The sequence below is a fragment of the Molossus molossus genome, unplaced genomic scaffold, assembly GCF_014108415.1.
Source record: "Molossus molossus isolate mMolMol1 unplaced genomic scaffold, mMolMol1.p scaffold_m16_p_14, whole genome shotgun sequence".
NCBI classification, from domain to species: domain Eukaryota; kingdom Metazoa; phylum Chordata; class Mammalia; order Chiroptera; family Molossidae; genus Molossus; species Molossus molossus.
In genome coordinates, this window is record NW_023425349.1 from 42,820,430 (window position 1) to 42,840,862 (window position 20,433).

The following is a 20,433-nucleotide window of genomic DNA, read 5'->3' on the forward strand; positions in this document are numbered from 1 at the left end:
ATACAATTATTTGTTTTCTAGTAGATCAAGAATAGCTTTTCCTAATATGTCCACTAACTTCAATTACATGCAAAACAGGATATAGGGGTCTCCATATTTCAAAATAAAGCCCCAGGTAGCGGATGACTGACTAAATGTCTATGGTATATCTGGGTCTATAATGCTGAGAAGTAACTGGACTTCCAACTGCGTCCCCATGAAAGATGCTCCCTTACAACTGGTAGATGCCACTTAAATTTTATTTTCGTCAGTGATACCTTTTGACTCAACCTCTTCCCACCAACACTAACAGACAAAATAACACAAGCCATTTCACCTGATTTCTTTGTACTCCCTCTTCTTTCCACCTATATAAAAAAATTCAAAATATTTCCTAGAAATATTTATTTTTAAAATTTCTCCTGATGTTTGTTAAACACTAGAAAGACATATAGAATTAAACATTTATGTTTCTTCTATAAATGTGAAAAATGTTCATCTTAATTCCAGTAATGAATGGCTGCATATTTAAAAGAGATTTAAAATGTACAAACTCTCGCTACTAATCAAGTTTGAGGACTTCATGCATTTCTTTTAAATGCAATGGAAAAACTAAAACCTACAAGTTCAAGTCATTTTTCTTTGGGATAAATCAGGATGGATAGTACAGAGTCTTCTCTCTATTCATTCAGGTCTACAAAGAATGATCAAGAACTGCTATTAGTAATTTTTGTAACATTAGAAAAACTGAACAGAAGTCTCGGCATGGAGGCAACTCACATCTGAACATACACAAGTGCCCCCACCTAAACACACTTGAACATTCTAGTTTCTGTATACTCAAATTCAATATAAAATAGGTCTCTTTGGGACTTATTTTAACTAGGTTTAGTAAATGAAGAGCCAGAGGGACTGTGTTGTGAAATACAGTGTTCCTCTGTGTGCCTGGGAAGAGCTTTGGTTTGGCTGATCCCAGCTGAGATATGTAGCTAAATTTCTCCACTACTCTACAGTGAATACAAAGTTCAGCTATCATACTACTAATACATACAAAGAGCTAAGTGATCAGTTAAACACAAAATTCCCCTTGAGCTACCTGGTACTACACATTCCAAAACCTTCAAATAAGTCATTACTGAGATTAACTAGGGTGACTATAATTTCTACCTCCCAGCTGTGTAGGGGTGGTAGGGATGGTGATATGGGAGAGGAAACTGCTTTAAATCAGTTACCTACATACGGTGTTTTCACTCTTGATTTCCTAATACTAGTATGTATTTGGGGCCTACTACTAATGGAAAGAAAAATGTCAAACAACAGATCACTACATTTGAAGCTTTTAGTAAACTCTGAACATTAAATATACCTTTGATTTTTTTAATTGTAGAGTTTTAAAGCAAGGGCTTAAGAAGCAATTCCAAAGTCTTTATAGATATCCCTGTCCATTCTCCTACTGTTTAATAAAATATTTGCCAAAGTGCAGTAATTCTCCCTTTCTCTAAAGAAAGTAAAAATCCTAAAGATTTATGGAAACACTAGAAGGAATAGAGAGGCACAATCAATAAAATGACCAGTTATAGTTATTTTCCCTTAAAGCCAATCTGACCATGTATGTTTACTGAGCACCTACTATGTGCCAAGTATAGAGCTCATGTTTAGACTTAAGGTAATATGGTTGTCAAGAGTAGTGAAAATGAGACTATTTGAAAAGCAGAGAAAGAGACAACATGTAGGATGACTCCGGGATCTACCTAATACTCAAAGTGAGTACACGAACAGAAACTTTTATGAACTTTTTCACCTTTTCTTTTCAACAGAATTCTTGAAATTCAACAATGGCTACTCAAAACTTCCAAAAAAACTGAAAGCCCAAGGACCACATGCATACATCCAACACGTATATCACTCATTCTCACACATTCATTCATTCGTTCAACAAAAGCTTTTAAGTGTGTCTTACTCTCTGCTATTTCTGTATATTACTGAACTATCTTCGTATTACTAAAATATCATCTACTTTATATTGAGCATTCAAAGAACGCTTCCGTAAGACAGAGATGCAGGCGATCCATCTAGTTAGGGCCTTTCTACCATAAAGATCATTCAATCTTGCTTCATAAACTGGATTCCAACCGCCAAAATAGGCAAAGATGCCTTAGGCAGTGGAGATATCTTTCTGGCTCAGCATTAAAATCAAAGGCATTTACTGAGAAAACCAGAAACACACCAGTGAACCACAACGTTGACATCTGATGTTCTACAGAAACTGTTAAGCTAAAATGACAATAGAAGTCACGATTCAGCTCCTTCCTTGTCTCCCATGGCAATGGCCATGTTATGCCATATCTGAACTTTACCTACAGTTCAGGATTTTACTTCCCTATTTCTGCTAACAACTATCTGCTGTTTAAGGAAGGACCTCTTAAAGAAAAGCTCCCTAAGGCAAAGAATCCCTCCTCCCCCCTCCCCCCATGTGCTCTGAAAGCACCAGAAACACCCCAACATTGCTTACTCAGCAACACAGTACCGTTATACCACAGACTAAAAAAGCATGCAGCAGATAAGGGGTAACAATTAAAATGCAGAGAAGGGGCAAATGAAAGAGAAAAAAAAAAATCAAACACAGAAGAAGCCATAGTACTCTCATAAACTGACCTAGAGGAGACACTTTTTTCCCCCCAAGTTCAATTTTTAATAACCTCTCTGAAACAGAAAATACAGCATGTTTTTCACATCTTCTTAGGAACATGATGGCTTTCCCATTATTTCTGTCATCTCTTACCTTTTTCTTCCCCTTCCCATCTGTTCCTCTCCTCCCACTCCACTCTCCATCTCATTTCCTCTCCCACTTCCTGCTTATCCCCTCTGCCACCTCACTGCAAGTGGTGACAGCCACTCTAGACCCAGTAAATCTGCATAAGGCAACAATCCTTATGGCCTCTTTTATTGCTCAGGCTGCTCATTCAGATATAAGCTCCTGGTCTGAACTTTACACCAGCACCACCCAATAAAATACCACTAAGAACATATTAATAAGCCAAAGGTGAGAAGGGGTGCTCCTGTAACTGGAATTTGGAGAAGAGACAGAGAAAACAAAAGCCCAATTATTCTTTAAAATACTGTGATTTATAATTTTTAAAGAATCCTTTCAAAAAAACCTACATTGTGGCTATAGTTACACAACTTTGCAAATTTACTAAAAATCATTGAATTGTACACTTAAAATTAGTAAATGTTATGATGTGTAAATTACTGTGATTTAAGGAATACAAGCATGGTTAGGGAAAATGGTCAGTAAATGAAATTCTATACATTAAATCAATTGCCTACTTACTTTCATCATAAAATTAATTTTTACATTTGTTCAGGAAAAGTATTAAAAATATAAATAATATAAGCACCTAAATCCATCAAAGCTTGCTGAGAAACAGGCTTTAACAAACCACGAATATGTGTACAACAGGTGTTTAATACTTTCTAGGTATTATAATAACAATACCTGCCATGCCAGTACTTTTGAGCATGGCAATAGATACGGTATTTCTAATAAAAAGAGTAATTAAAAAAAACAACAACAACACTCTACAACAACTTAACGTTTTTTAATACCCCCTCTTATCGACAGGGAGAGTAAAGAAGTAGTAAGGGCAAAGATATAAAATGAAGTAGGCTTCTTATAATGAACAACAATAAAGTTTCTGACACATGGAGATCCAAAAGTGAACAACAGATAATGGCTCCAACTCTTCAAATAACTCCCAGACACACAAGAATATAAGATATAAAATACTAAGGAATGTTACAGAAAGAAATGACAAAAGCACATTTCTTGGGGCATCAGGAAAGGCTTCGTTCTCTTATTCATTCATTAAATATGTATTTGGTACCTACTATGTACTAGGCATTATAGTAGTAACTGAGATAAGAGCAATGAACAAGACATTCAGGGAATTAATACTCAAGAGGCTCTGTAATTACAATTAGAGGATAATTTCCATGAAGAAAATTACAGGATGCTATGTAATCACTTATCGGGGAAATATCTAATTGAATCTCAGGCCTGGGGGGAAATTCCCTAGGGAAGCTGACCCAACAACTGAGACCTAAAGGATTTGCAGGAGTCCAGGGTAGAAGAACAAGGAGAAAAGAATTCCAGGGAGAGGGAACAGCCTGGCTAAGGTCCCTGAAGGAGAAAGGAGCCTGTCAAGGAATAGAAAGAATGTTTGCTTGGAGGAAGACGTAGGGTAGGGGAAAAGTTGGGAGAAACAAGACTGGTTGGATTTGAGGGCCTTCTTGAGAATGGAAAGACACAATGCCAAAGTCTTTAAAGTGGAAGAGGAATTCCCAGAAAAAAACAATAAAGGCAAGTGCATAAAATCATCTGAGTATGGCGTACACATACTCTATAGAGCCACGTACTAGCAGGAAGTGGAATTTTGAGGCGGGGAAGGTCAAACAGAGAAGGGCTTCACACAACTTGCAAAGGTAAACTTTTCCCCAGTAAAGACATTTTTTATTAAAAATGTTTAAGTAGCTGAGTGCTATCAGTTCTGCATTTTAGAAAGATATACCTGGTAACACTAAGAAGATGGATGGCAGGGAAGGGAACCAGATTGAAGGGAGCACAGTTAGAAGACTAATCCAATATTCCAGGGTGAAAGATACTTAAGCCTGAACTTGGACCAAATGCCCTTCCTGCTAACAGGAATCACTAGCCACATGTACAAAAAGCCACTCACTTAGAACAACAAAGGACCTTTAAAAATCATGAGACCCAGAATGCAGTAGTTACCAAGCACTATACCAACCAACCAAGTCTCTCCGTATTTCCAAATGCCTACACATTTCCAAACACTGCCTGGGCTGAGGGGTTTGGGATGGTGGCATGCCGTACCAACCACAGGCCAAGGGCCACTGCTATGTCCAACAGATCAACCTCTGCTATCATACCCTAAAAAAGTAGTCAGTCTGTCTCTGCTTGATCAAATCCTTTGAAAGGGAACTCACTATACTTCATGGATAAGCTTTTTCCATTTGAGAATAATGGACCCTAATACTGAGTAGAAATCTAGGCAGATAATTTCTTCCCACTGGACCCAGTCTTTTGCTTCTAAATTCTCAGCCTCAAGTATTTGAAAATGGAATAATACATGTTCTCAATTATCTGTATTCCAGATTGAACAACCCCAGGTCACTGGCTCAGGCCGCTCATGCTTCTGGCTACTCCTCTGGTTGTGCTCAATGCACCAGACACAATATGGCTGAGCAGATAAGATAAAATCTGAATGAAAGTGACACTCCATATCTAGTAAGTTAGGCTAAAATCATACTAAGCGTTTTTTCAGCAACTCTACCAAGTTTATTGACACAAATAAGCTTTAAATTTTACAAAACTCAAGTCAGCCTTTCCTAAATGGTATTCCAATAAATGCTAGTCCCACAGAAATTAAGTATTAAAAAAGCAAACTACCCCACCAGGTTTAATTTGGCTAATACCTGGCAAACTGCAGGTCTTCCCTGAGCTTCAAATCTCAAAGAGAGTGAGTATGTATGCAAGACTTTCCAAACTATTTCAGCTCTGGACCGGGGATTAAAGCTCTCAGGAATACACCTTGGGATCTGGGTTTCACTCTCACTCACATGGGGGCAGGGCATTCTTTACTGATATGTCCAATAAGCTCTACAAGTCTGTGCTTCCAAGAGTACTTTCTGCAGTGCTGAAATGGTCCTAGATCTGCGCCAATAATACGGGAACTACTAGCCACATAGCAGTTAAATTGTGGCTACTGTGGCTGGGAAACTAAATTTTTAATCTTATTTAATTAATTTTAATTTAAATCTAAATAACCACATGTGGCTATGGCTACTGTATTGGACAACTCCAGTAATAAACTAATCACTACCTAACTGAAAGTCAAAGAAATGAGTCAGTTTCTCAAATGGACGTTATATTTTTTAGACACACAGGGATAAGAATTGGCTGCCTTTGGAAGGAGGCCTACATTTAACCCCCTCCTGAGAATAATCTTTCACTTACTAAGGGCAAGAAGGCCATCATGTCATTAAAAGGATCTCAACAAACATCCAATTGTCACCATAATAATGCAGAACAAGCCAATTTAGTCAACCATGAAGCATGGGACAGGATTATGCCCTCTGATGCCTCATTCAGTATTGGGGAGGGGGGGGGGGGGTAAACGAAAGGTTATCCAATTCTAGAATCAGAAATCTGGACCAAATACTCTAAAATCCCAATCCAGGTGCACTTAGTCATTTTCTGACATCCTTAGATACACATTAACCAACACTGACAAAAAGGACCCTGACTGGAAAGCAGATGACACTGTGAAGGCTGCTGGCACCTACTGAATGACTTCTGAACATGGTCCTCCAGGTATCACTGCATACTTATCAGGGGATCTCTGGCGACTTCAGCCAACCTCTCCTACACCAAACCAAGTTATCACAAGCCATTGATTTCCTTACAAAGTGAACAAGCGATAAGGCGAATCAGCCTGCGCCATAACAAGGCGCAAACACTGCCACTGGGGCCTGGAACCTCTCTGTTCTGTTCATCTCCTCCCTGAGGCACAATAGGAAAGTGACTGATCATATTTTTCAACTTCCATTTTACAATTATTCTATACATGTGAAATGTGGTTCAGAACAATTCAGTACCATTCTAAATTAATCCAGATGCCAAATATGTAGCATTTGAGATACACCCCTATCTCATAATATAGAAGGGTGTTTTCCATCAAATTAAAAAGACCAAATCAATGCCCTGCCCCAAATAGAAATTTATATATCATTTGATTTGACTAGTTATTCTAGCCAATTGGAATCAGAATTTATTATCAGGATTATGTAACTTTGTATTATTTTCTACTATTTAGATATAATGTAGAGCACCCAAATAAATCTAGAGAATTCTAGAGCAAAACTCTAACTACTTGGTACTACTCACTAGAAAAGCTAACAGGGCAACAATACCAAGTTCTGGGTTAAAATTAAACTTGCACCAGAAAGCATTCAAAAGCTGTGATATTCTCTCTCCCTGGGTAAATATAAGAATAAAAGTAGAAAATTTAATATTTTCACTTCTAATTTTCCTTTTATACTCCAAAACTTCTAATGATCGTAGAAGTATTGTTAAATGGTCAAAAGAATGATTAGGATTATTTATTTTATTTGTTAAATCAGTGTTTACAGATGCAAGGAAAAATAGCTGCTTATGGCAAGCCCGGGCCCCAAGGCGGGCCCCACCAGGACTCTGCCAGGCCCTACTGGCCTCTGAGCAGCCCTGCTGCCGCTTAAGTAACTCCCGGAACAAGACAACTTACAGGAGAGAGAGAGAGAGAGAGAGAGAGAGAGAGAGAGAGAGAGAGAGAAAGTAATCCATCCTCCTTGGCAACTCCCGGAACAAGACAACTTACAGAAGTACGGGTATGTGTGAGTGTGTGTGAGTGTGTGTGTGTGTGAGTGTGTGTGTGTGTGTGTGTGTGTGTGTAATCCATCCTCCTTGGCACTGAAACCAGTTGTAACATTCTGCTGAAAACAAGGTTAAAGACGAATGCCATTTCTCCGAAGGTAACGATGACCAGGGGTTTAATAAATGGGAATTAGGGAAGCCACTGGTCATAAGGAACTGCTTTTATGTTCTCTCACTCTCTCCATACAGTACACACATTTCAGGTTACTTCAAGCTGTAGTCTGGAAATTGTTTGAGGCCCAAGACATTAAAATGGTTTAAGTCTGATGCTGCAAAACAATCAACCTGAGCTAATTTGTCTGAGCTGTTTTATAATTCATCAAAACAAAAAATGACTTATCCAATATATCTAACATGATTTCTGGGGGAGAGAGACCATCAACATTTTTTATCCCATTTCTCCAGATCAAAGACAATACATTATCCACAAGAATGCATCTGATGTCTGAGATAGGTGAAGGGAAAAGTTCTAAGTTAAAGACTTGCAAAATGTTCCGCTCATGAGAAGAGATTTTCTTAACAATAAATTCTAGCTTCAAGTAGCATTTTCCTTCCAGCCAGTCTGCTACATAGCACAGGCCTATGTGTGATCTGCTATATCCCACCCATCAATTGAGAGGTGTCTTTGAGAATCTCTGTACCTTGAAAAATACAGGCACAAACATACAATGTGCATCTAGACCCAGACAGCCCACGGGACCCATAACTGTTCATATGGGTTTCTTTCTATCCCCTGTGATGGGTGTACTTTTCTTTATAATTCACATTTGGAAGAGACTTCTATACCAAGAACTATGTATTATTTATATTTTATGGCATAAATTAAAATATGCGTAGTACTGATCATAAACTCGGAGCTAGAGTTTTCATATAAAGACACACCACTGGCTCAATATGACTTCTCTTCATATCAACAATGGCAATAATATTAATGGCCACTATTTTTATTTTAGGCGCAGCATGATATCTAGAAGAAACTGCTAACTGTCCCCTGATATCTCCTCTCTTACATTAGTGTAAGGTAACGGCCTTATAGAGCATAACCACCGCTCAGCTAAGACTACATTTCCAGTCCCCCTGCAACTAGCTGTGGGCAGGTAACTAGGTACTGCTCACTGCAAAGTAAGCAAAAATAGAAACATCCTCCAACATCATACCCTAAAAAGAAAAAAGACGCATGCTCTGTCTTCTTCCTGCTGGCTGGAGCAGGATATGATGGTGCTAGTGATGATGAGCATCAATACAAGAGGAACTTGAGTTCACAACATCATGTTGTAATCAAATTAGCTAAAGCTGTTTCTATGCAAACTGTTCTGTGAGAAAAAAAAAATTTTTATCTTGATCTGTTAAAGCAGTGAAGTATCCAGGTACGTTCTTTACACTGTCACTAATCCATATATAACAACCCAGTAGGGCAGGTATACACAGTGCAGGTTTCCCATCACACGGATGAGGAAACTGCAACCCAGGAAGTGAAGGATTTTGCCCAACATGATAAAGGAAGCAAGAGACTGAGCCAGGATTGGGTTCCAGGTCTGTCTGACCCTCAGGCTCTTATCACACACTGCGTCTCATGTAACATAACTTTTCTAATGTTCTATGTTCCTTGTTAGGGGAGCAGCAAGTTTCTGAAAAATACAACTGTACCCTGAGCAAAAACGATTTTCAACTATAATGTAATACATTTTCAACTACAGCCTATCAGGGGTTTGAAGTTCTCAAAGGTGTTAGGAACACCTGCTGATCACCATGAAAGATACCCTGTTTGTCTCAAAAATAAACCATTTTATAATCTAGGAAAAGAAGAGTACAAAAAACACTGTACTCCAAATCAGGTCCTCAGCTACTGGTTAATATTAAATGCTTAATCTAATAGGTTAAGACCGTACTTACTGGTTTCCCAAAAAATAAAGTATCCCCTTCCTTCTGAAAGATAATCTGTGTGGAGCTACCTGCCAGCTGCTGGAAGAGCCCCTAAAGCTTCAAGGCCCAGCTAACGTCCCAGGAAGACCACAAGCCATTTCCCAGGAAAAGGAAAACAAAATAAAACTGGCATTTACTATCCCAAGTGCTTTACATTTCAGTACATATAGTTTACATTATAAAGATGGGGTTATTCCCACCACTCTAGAGGAATGTTAAAGGCTCAACAGACCAACTTTCTTGACACAAAGACAGTTAAGGGGCAGAGTTAGACTGATTCCAAATTAGCAGAAACACTGCACCTTGCTGCCAGGATGTAACAAGTGGCATACAGTTTTCAATCTACATTAGAATCTCCTTAAAGGTATGTTCTTGGAAAAGGAGGAAGGGGACACTGGCAGCAAGTCTACTGGCATCCTTCAACTTTGCTCAGGGCACTAATGTCCAAAAGTCTACAAAAGCTATATCCTGAAATCACTGATGAAAAAAAGAGACTCTATCCCCATAAAGTACTTGTAAAAACAAAGCCAACTTCAGCTAAGCAACCAGGTATATTTTGAAAACAGCCAGATCCCAACTGGACTGAGAAGTTTGTTTTTCTATCTAGCTTTGTGGGTAAAACACAGACCCCATCCAAAACCACAGTTCCTTCTGAGGGGAGTGCTACAAGGTTGAGCACCTTGAAAAGCTGTCACCTTATGGATGGATCTTTGCTTGCTAAGTGGGGAGAGACAGGCATTTGCTAAATGGAAAAATTAATTTTTGGAGTTAGAAGAGAATCACTTTGGAGGCTACCAAATGCCTCACTGAGATTTTCAGTTAGTGTCAGCCCTGGATTTGGTTTTAATTTGCACTTTTCCCCTATATTAGAAGGACATTAGAGAGGAAGATTACCAACTCACAATTTCCCAAAAAGAAATGACTGAAAGGGGGAGGGAGAGCTGACCCCAGGTCCTCTCATGAAGAAATGTCAAGCTTTGCTGCGCCAACTAGTACTACCGCTAGTAAACACCAGCAGGTGCTTACTATGTGCTAAACTGCATGTGTACAATCCCAAAGAATCCCAAAGTGATCGAGTGTGTTCCATGCTAGTATTATTTAACCTCATCATACAGATGAGAAAACTGAGGCTTAGAGAGGCAAGTTGCTTGCTAAAGGTCACCCAGCTTAACTTGGTTATAGCAAGCCACTAAATTTGTAATAGGGAGGCCAAGACTTGACCCAGACCTAACTGGCATCTCTTGCTTATGGAACTGCCAACAGGGAGTTGATTATTTACAGTTCCTTCCTGCAAATGAGAACCAAGGTGGGATAGAGAAGAGCTTCCCATTTACTACTTTGAGATTTGCTTTTAAAGAAGAAATCTGAGGGGAGCAGAACATAGACTTAGTCTTGACCCATTCCCAAAAGACAAAAGAAAGGGGGAGAAAAGCTAGTTTTAGACAGGTAATGACACAATTATTAAGTTTTCTCTAAATTCTGATATTAGGGATACTATAAAATTTTAAGAACTATTACTGATAGTTACTCACTCTAATGACAAAAGCTGGCAATATCTTTGGTTAATGCCTGGGACTTTAAAAGTAGTCATATGTGAGTACAAGCACATCATTAAAATATACACTAAAATTTTTTTTTAATTTTAATGTTTTTGTAATATCTAATAACAAAAATACTTTTCTCTGTGATTATTATATCCACAGAGACACTTCAAGTACTTCTGATCTGCAATTATACAACTTATTTCTAAAACAAAGTCTTGCAGTATAAACTAAATAGTTTCATTCAGTGCTACATATTTTTTAATTTTAGAAAATGTGCTACACTAGACACAAGCAACATTAAGTAAGTACATCAGTCAGCTCATGGGGGTTAACTTAAAAACAGACTTCATCTAGATGTAAATTTACCTCTTATTCCTATCTAATTCCAAAAAAATCTCTACAACCACTGTCCTGAACCTTATGTACTAGTCTTCAGGGAAAGTTTGTTTTTCCTTTTCTCTAATACAATCATTAATTTTTAAATAAAAACATTTAAAAATAAATTCTAATACCGCAGCTGCAGTTTTGGCAGTGAGGCTGTCACACAGAGCCAGTGTTAAAAGATCAGATTAAGAGCCTTCAGTCCTGGCACCAGTGACTCTCACAGCCATGCAAGAGTGATTTTCCATGCCTCGGAAGAGACAGGAAATAGAATTCATCTTCCTCTAATAACCTGCCTCCTCCCCTCCCTCCAGATTACGGTCCATCTGGCCTCAGGGTGAAGGCGAGGAGTCTGATGCTCACAGAATGCCCAGAAGAGGAAAGAAGGTGGGCAATGTTCAGACACAAAACATCAGAGAGGGCTGGATTGGACAGGAACAAACACGTCTGTGGCCCACACATCAGAAGATATAAACACACCTTAGGAAACTAAAAAAAGAAGAGCCGATTAAATCCAAAGTAAGCAGAAGAAAAGATATACACAGAATCAGAATTTAGAAAACCATGACACAGGTCATTCATTACACAGGAATCAATGATTTCAACCAAGAAATGTCAAAAGTAGTGGGGAAATAAATAGTAAGTGGTGAAACTATGATGCTCCCCTCCCACCTAAAGCAGAGAAGGAGCTGCCAGTATATCTCCCCATGGCTTTCCTCTACAGGGTCCAACTTTCTCAGCCAATTAATTCCAGTCCAGTCTTGCTCAGCGCCACTACCATTACATGTTCTGTTCCTACTGGACCTGCTTACACAAACAACATAACTCATATGGGAAAACAACCTACTGGCAAATCACCCCACTAACACCCCCAAGACCTCCTTCCACTTCTAAACAATAACACCACAGATCCTGCAACAATGCCATGGGAAGAAGCTGTCCGGTGATTATATAGAGGTCTGTGCCTACAGAGGCCCAATACCACCCGCCCCAGGGATAATTCAGACATTTCCTTCTCCCTTGGGCTATGACACCTCAGCCTGTTACTGCTCTGTGGGTTACACATTCTTCCCATTCTCCATCTCCATAAAGCAGAGCTGCTTGAGTAAGGAGACACACATTAGTCTGGAGTGGGCAAAGGACACCCAGGTTTCCTAAAAAAATGCAAACAGGCCCCTTGACTCTCCTTCACCACTCCATATAATCTAGTCAACAAACAAATCCTGAGTGGAAATAGGTACAGTAGCATAGTGAGAGGTGGTTTTGTGCTAACAGCTAAAGGGGGAGAGAGACAATACATCCTTTACTGTTTGTGATCCAGAAGAGCCTTTAAATTCAGGATTTTAACTTAGGTCCAGGGTTTGTGAATATGAACACCCAAAGAGGATATATACTCAATGAAAGGTTCCCATGGTTACTGAGGTCTAACCCAGTTCAGACCAAATAAGAAGTCACAGAGAATCCACATCTCTGTAACACACACGCATGCATAAACACCGGCTACACACTAATGTCATCAGCTCATGCCCACTGGTAGGCAGGCAATGAACCGCTTCTCCTGCAAAGCAGACACACACACACAACTGAAAGAACTGGAGAGTAGGAGGAAAGAGCTCAGTGCCTTCTATCCCATAACACATAGCACTGTGGCTGTGCAGGTACTTCATTAGCTTCTTCCTTCTCACAACAGATCTTCCCTGATCAATGAGATTCCTTAATCCAGAAGCAAAAAGTATCCCTTTCCAGCATGCTCACCTAAACTTTGTAACTACCAAAAGCAAACAAACAAAAAGAAAAAAAGCCACATGGAAGCCCGCACTAGAAATGCACCCCCTCGTTCCAACATTTGTGCATTTGCGAACAGTGTGCACTCTCACAGGTAGTGAGCGAGGGAGCTGCACACCCAGCCTTGGCAACACAAAGTCCATGCAGCTCAGAGCAGTCAGTCCACTGAGCCCATCTTGCGTCTTTTCTCAAATGCACAGGCAATATAAAGACTTCATCAGGTAATAAGTAACTTTTTAAGAGCAGCTAGCCAAAAATTACATTAGTTTGTTTACTATATAAAGTACTTTCTATTTGATATGTCTTCTGCCAACTCTTACTGCCCAGTGACACAAATGTAGAACAAACAAGCTTTTGTCTTCTGGGCAATTTTTCAATCTACCCTATTAGATGCCATTAAGACAAACAGTCATAATTCTGAGCAACACTACATTGTCCGATGACAGCAAAATATTTTAATAACTGAATTTTCCTTCACACATTAGAAAATATTCCATTATATAAACACAATTATATTCCACTGAATGTTAATAAAGTGTAGAAGTTGGAATACGAACACTGTATCTTAGAAATGTGCAATACAAACACCAAGAAGCTGACAAGGCCGAAGAGTCAGTCCCACAATCCCTTTTCTGCAAAACCACTAAAATGGCACCTTCTAGCCCAGTGCCTGGAACCAACTGCCTTACCTCTTGGGACAGGAAAGGAATGACTTGTGCACAGATAGCATTCAGCCTCTTGACAATCTCTGCCTGCAAAAAACAAAAAACAAAAAAAAAAAAAAGGGAAAGGAAAGCAATAAAGAGAATAGTCAGCAGGTTACAAATTCCCGAAATATTAACAGGATGATATTAAAACACACTTTATATTCTGGCTGGTGTTTTTCTTAAGGAAGAGGAAAACTCTCATCAGCAAGCCCATTAACGGGAGGCAGTGACAACAGTGCCACATTAATAGCACAATTTATAACCAGAATTCATCTTTAAAAAGTCAACCTTCAAGAACCAGGACAATATAAAAAGGAATTTAATTCATAATTGGAAATCAGTTTTCAAAAGTCTTCAATAGGACCCTTATTCATTCTAATGTGGTTTTCATAAAAACTTGAGTTTTTAGAATTTAGATAGTAAATATACACTCTTCCCTACATCCCAACTTATCTCAATTAGTATTCACTGGGATTTTATAATCAAGTCCCCAACCTCCCAAAAGAATAGCACCTAATAACCCCAAAATGCTGATTAATCCAGATCCTTAGTAATAAATTTCTGAATGGCATGTTTTCTTAAACCATAAAATTTCACAAGTGTATTCACCAAGATTTTCTGTGTGAAGAGGTTTAGATCATGCTAAAATCTTCCTACACTTAGCAGGAAGCAATTTGTGTGCATATGGAGACTAACCCTAGAACATTATCATTGTACTATATATCTGTAAAAGTCCCAATAAAAGATAACAAAGATTTTTCTCTAATACTTTTTGTAAGTATAAAAATTTTACCATAGGATGCTACAGTAAGTTGGAAGGAAGGAAGGCCACCACTACGTTTTCTTTAAAAAAACTTCCCAAAGCTTCACCGATGTTCACCTTAATTTGTATTATCAGATGGCTCTTTTTTATTTTGGCATGTGCCATGTAAACATGTTTTTTATACACATATAAATAAAATAGCTTATATTTTAGTGATGGGGTGAGCAAAAGGAAAAGGGTGTTGAGAGGCAGAAAACATAAAGCAATTACTATTCTTGAAACATTCTTAAAATACATTCCATCAGGGTCGGTTCCTCATTTTATAAGAGGACAAAATGCTGTCTTTCTTATAACTAAGTCATTACCAGAATGACAGCGACACTCTTGTGCATTCTAGGTTTCCTTCTCTCATCAGCAACCCTTGTGAGAGTTTATAGCTAAGCAATCTTTTTAAATGCCAGCGCCTTAAAAACTTTGCCAGCCAAGAGAAAACAAATTCACCATGAAGTTTTAAACCTAAGCTTTCCATTCCAGTTCTGCATTCCTAACAGGATGGACAAAAACCCAGCACCAACAAGCTGCAGTGAATAAGGACCCAACTGTGCTGACCTGATTTAATTTATGGCACTGGCCCCATGGAGCATTTAGCTATCCTTTAAGAATGCTTAAACCACCATGAAAAGCTGCAATGGGAATCACCAAACCACTCTCCACCTGGACGAACATACCACAGTGGTTACGGGGTGAAATTCCAGCCTGAGCTGAGAAAAGAGAGTAGCATTCACCAGACTGAAAGCACTGTGTCTCAACGGCATTTGGTTGTTAAGCTTTTTGTAGCAAGAGGTGGAGGGGGAGAGAATAAAAGATAATGAGACACTTTGGGGCAGACCAAACTGATGATTCTAATGCTTAGAACCATCTGCCAGGCATATTTTCCTCATTATGTTGTTTACATAAATAAAATAGTCCCTTGCTAGGAGGGTTGAAAAATGTGTGGGCACATAAGAAAACTGAGTTCTTTAGTTTGCCTACATAATCTAGGCAATAAAAACTACTCTAAGGAAACTTACTCAGCTGGCAAAACAAAGACCAAGAGATATTTATTTGGTTTCTTTAACTTTGGACCTAGGCTATTTTAAGTCCAAGCAACTATGAAAGAAAATTTGTATTTTCTCAAAAATAAATGTAGAAAAGTCATTTTACTGATTCATGTATGTTAACACACATACATCACAGAAAAATGGGGTGGAGAGGCTTCCAAACATTTTCTTTAAAGGCCTCCTTTTGTTCAAAAGACTTCTTAATTTCTTTAAGTTGTCATGCCAATGGATTTTCATGGTCAGGCTAATTGGCAGCAGGGGGGTAGGATGTGTGTGTGATTTCATAAAATTAAGCCGGTCATTCCTCACTTTGAAAGCTAAAGTTGCCTCGGAAACACTGCTGCTTCCATGGTCATCTAATTTTTGCTTCTTTTGTCCCACAGGACCCAGCTTTAGGGAGGCATCATTTATTTACAGGCCTTTCCACTGGGCTTCAGTGATCAGCCAATAATACTGTGGACACACACTTCTAATGGCCTATGTTTTGAAACTGAGTCTAATCTAATGGCGTGAGGCCCAAACTCCTTTTCCAGCACAGCCATTAAAGGATGTAGGTTATTGCTGTTGTCACCATTGATATTTGTCATTGTAATGTAATTAGGGCCCTAAAATGATGCATTACAGCCCTTGGCATAGCTTCTATTAAAATCTTTTCTTCTGCTCACTGAACTGCGACCTGCTTTCTGATGAATAACAGACAGACAGCTTTAGGGTAAGGAGCAGATTCATCAAAGAAGTATTTTTCAGCTTTGGGAAAAGAGGGGAAAAATAGGCAACCTAGGAGGAAAAGCACTAGGGGAGAAAAAGCCACAATACACATTTGAATTTCATCTGACCACTTGAAATTCTGATTGCATCTGATGAAGCCTGCTTAGACAATATATTCCCAGTCTTCGAATCACATGGTTAATCAGGGCTCTAATCTGCTATCCATCAGCCTATGCCAGCACTGTAGCTTCCAATCAAATTTATAGGTGATGTGGCTCATGCATCCCTGAGCAAGTACATTCACAGATAGCCCATTTAAACAGAGATTCTGAAATACTGCTGTTAGGGTTACTGGATGTTATCATGCTATTTAATGCTTTATGAACACTGCTAACCATTGTCTTCAGTTGCCCATGATATACCAAAATAGCATTAACGGCCCCAATAAAAGAACAATTGTTCATGTCAAAATACAACAAAAATATTATTTTTGCAGCCATAGTTTGTCAAATACATTAACAATTTTTGACACTTCTATTACATCTTCCTCTATCCATCAAAATATTTATTAAAAAAAGTTACACATATTTTCTCACCCTCAACTCACTACCATTCTATATCTTCCTTCTATAATTTCCCACCATTATGCCACCCCTCCAATAAAGAGCCTATAAAAATGAAAACCATCCTCCAAATAAAAAAAATAAAAAAAAATGAGCAAAATAGTGTAGAAAAGGTTAACCTGAAAGGCATTCTATGAAAATCCCTTACCTATACACTCAACACCTGGCACATGAACACTGACAGGCTAACTCCAAACCAGTGATGGCCAGTGGACTAGTAGCATAGCCAATCACAGTAATGAAACAGAAAAACCCCAAGAAGAACCTTTTATCCCTTTTTTTCTTCAAACTTCAACTCAAGAACCACTGGAAATTATAACTACCTTGCATCATGGAAAAGCAATGCCATGCACTGAAAAGAATGCCACTATTCAATCACTAGATAAAAAAGCAACAAATACTAAAGCACAAAGTATCAAAAACATATTTACTTTATCACTTATAACAAATTACACTAGTATTTAAGACAAAAAACTTGTTAAACCTGCAGTTAAATTGAATTACAACCTCTCAAATAGTTCTAACACAATAAATCTAAATTTTATTTAGATTATTTCCGCTTAATTTCCTTTAAAAAAATTAAACAAATTTTATTTTAACCACATAATAAACTTGAAAGTACAGATAAATTTATTTTAGCAACCAAAGAGATGTATTAAAATGAATTGTTTTAAAAATGTTTTTTAGAATTTTTAGCCTCTCACTGAAAAAGGAAGAACACTATTACACATTATTGAAATAAAACAAAATAAAAAAAATTATTAGAAAACCATTTCAGCAGCCGGATTTTAAAAAAAGCAAAAAAGAAAACAACAAAAACCCAAACAATTAGTTTCAGAATAAAATTCCTGAATAACATTTCATGATTAATTTGTTTTCTACAGCAGTTTCTTCGCCAAAACTTTTTTTCAAAGATGAATCTATTTTATTCTGTTTATCAAGAACATTAACACCCATTATATATAAACATTTTTTAAAGAGCGAAGAATATGCCCATCCAGTGTGGTTCAGTGGTTTGAGCGGCGTCCCATGGCACTGAGAGATCCCGGTTCGATTCCCAGTCAGGGCACATGCCCAGGTTGTGGGCTCCATCCCCAGTAGGGGTTGTGCAGGAGGCAGCCAATCCATGTTTCCCCCAATACTGATATGTTTCTATCTCTCTCTCCCTTCCTCTCTCTTAAAAAAAAAAAAATCAATAAAAACATTTATAAAAAGAAAAGAAAAAGTGAAGAATAATTCTTTTTTATTCCGTCTCAAATCTTTTTTGGAATAAGTACAAATAAACATTGCAATTCTCTCCTTCACCCTCCTTTTACCACTATGGAACCAAGACTGTAATTCTTAATTCAATCAGAAAATAAATCATCTTGATTTGTTCATCAATCTACTCCAAATTTTCTGACAAACAGTACAACTTCTGGAACTAATCTTGCCTGCCCCTAGATGTAAAAACAAAAACAGACGACTAAATGAAAATATTTAAGTAGTACTACATCTCTACACTGATAACTCAATTTTCATCTTATCAAAATTCAACTTTACAAAAGAGATAAGAATATGTAACGGATAACTAATTACATGTGTTTTTGTTTTGTTTGTTTTTTTTTTAAAGCCAGGCTGGAATAAGGCTTAGAGATTTAGATCAAAGGTGTTGTCAGCACTGCTAGTAAGCTGGTAAACCAGGTGCCTAAGTTAATTTATTTCAGATGCTTATTTTTTTTTACAGAATATTTTATATTACTTAATAAAGCAATAAAAAAAGTAATAATGTATTAACAATCAATTTAATAGGACATCTATCTGTTCCCTAAAGGACTGATTCAAACTACCAAGATTTTTTTCTACAAAGTATTAGGACTTTTTAAAAGCTCTCATCATTCCACTTCCTCCAAGGAGAAAGTGGTACTGTCTAAAGAATGTTCAATTAGAACTAAAGTGCCGTTTTTTTAACCCCTTACCCCAGGAGTTTAACTAAAGCAATGATTCTATTGATGGTAATACCGCAAGCAATGTCAACCTGCTTTATGCTTTGAACTCATGTGCATGCTATTTTCCTGTGCGCTGAGTATGCTATAAAGTACCCGGTGCACAGTTGAGCTAACTGCACACACCAAAGTGCTCCATTTGTCTGTCCTAACAAGATAGATGGGCGCTACAGTAGGAATATGCAGAACAATGTCTTTCCCAGAGAGTATCACAGTACACCTCCATTTTTATGAAACTATTCCAATCTGTCCTCAAAGATGAAGTAATAGTTTACTAAAGCATTACTGCAATGGTTAGAAAAAAGCACCCCTTTCTCTTACCTCCTGAGCTTTTTAAAAAGTCTTTAAGGAAATCCCAAATATTTAACCATTATTGTATCTACAACTTCTGGGATCCAGTTATTGTGTTTAAATACTGCTCCAAATGTTAACAGTGATATAGTATCAAGGCTGAGAATGATGATCATTGTGCCTGACGTTCAATTACTCCTACAAGGTCAAATCATTTCAGTTCTCAAGTCTGAAAAACACTGTACCCAATGTAATCATAGTTATACTCAGCTCCACGAGAGAGGTGAGGCAGGGAAAATGGAAAAAAGATGGGAGGGAAAAGTGGGATGTCAGGAGTAGGGAAAGAAAATGTCTTTTTCTGATGAGCTTAACTTCAGCCTTCACAGAACAAGGTGGGGCTGGTCACAGACCCTGATTACTCTTGAGTATTAAAACACCCACACCCCAATTGTGCAATGCTCATTTACTAAGCACTCCTGGGCCAGAAAGCCATGCCAGCCACTTTTTGACTTCTCTCCTTCCATCTCTGTCTCCCTGTCCCTGTCTCTGAATCTCTATTTCTCTCTTTATCCCCCCCCCCCCTTTATCCCCCTACCCTTTCCTACTGACATAAATGTACAGGAGCTTTGGAATGCTGACTGACAATTAAGCATTATGATACTTAGCCATACAACCTTGTGCCCATTCACAGGTGAAGATCATTCACCTTGTTTTTTCCTCAACATGATCTATGTGATTAAAATGAAATACCTAAAAGACGAAGCAACTCTGGATACTGGAAAAAAACCAGGAAGAAAAATAAAACCACTAACTTCTTACCAAGTTCTCATCAAGGACAGCCATCATCAGAAAAGCAACAAGACACCTTTCACACACTGAGAGCCAGGCTGTATTTCTCACTCCATTCTCACAGGTTAGACTAAAGACTTCCTTGTCTCTTTTTTTTTTTATTTACCTCCATTTTTCAACAAAGCTTCAGCAAACCTACATCCCTCAACACCTCCTTTCCTCTTGTCCTTTCAATTCTAGTCTCTATTGGCCTTCCTCCTCCCAATTTCAACTCTCTGAAGCCATCACTGCCAAGTTACCTTTCCATCCCCTTAGACAGTGTTCTCACCTTGGATAAATAGCCAGCTCTTATTAAACCAAAAG

At 38.2% G+C, this 20,433-nt stretch overlaps 1 protein-coding gene across 6 annotated transcripts in view; it reads right to left on the reverse strand.

Moving 5' to 3' along the window:
• Nucleotides 1-20,433, reverse strand: part of LOC118630279 (transducin-like enhancer protein 4) — a 143,927-nt gene that overhangs the window by 93,773 nt on the left and 29,721 nt on the right. For all 6 annotated transcript variants that reach the window (XM_036262110.1, XM_036262112.1, XM_036262109.1 and 3 more), the window contains exon 5: nucleotides 13,794-13,856. In XM_036262110.1, coding sequence (XP_036118003.1) covers nucleotides 13,794-13,856 — 63 coding nt within the window. The remainder of the gene's footprint in view (nucleotides 1-13,793; nucleotides 13,857-20,433) is intronic.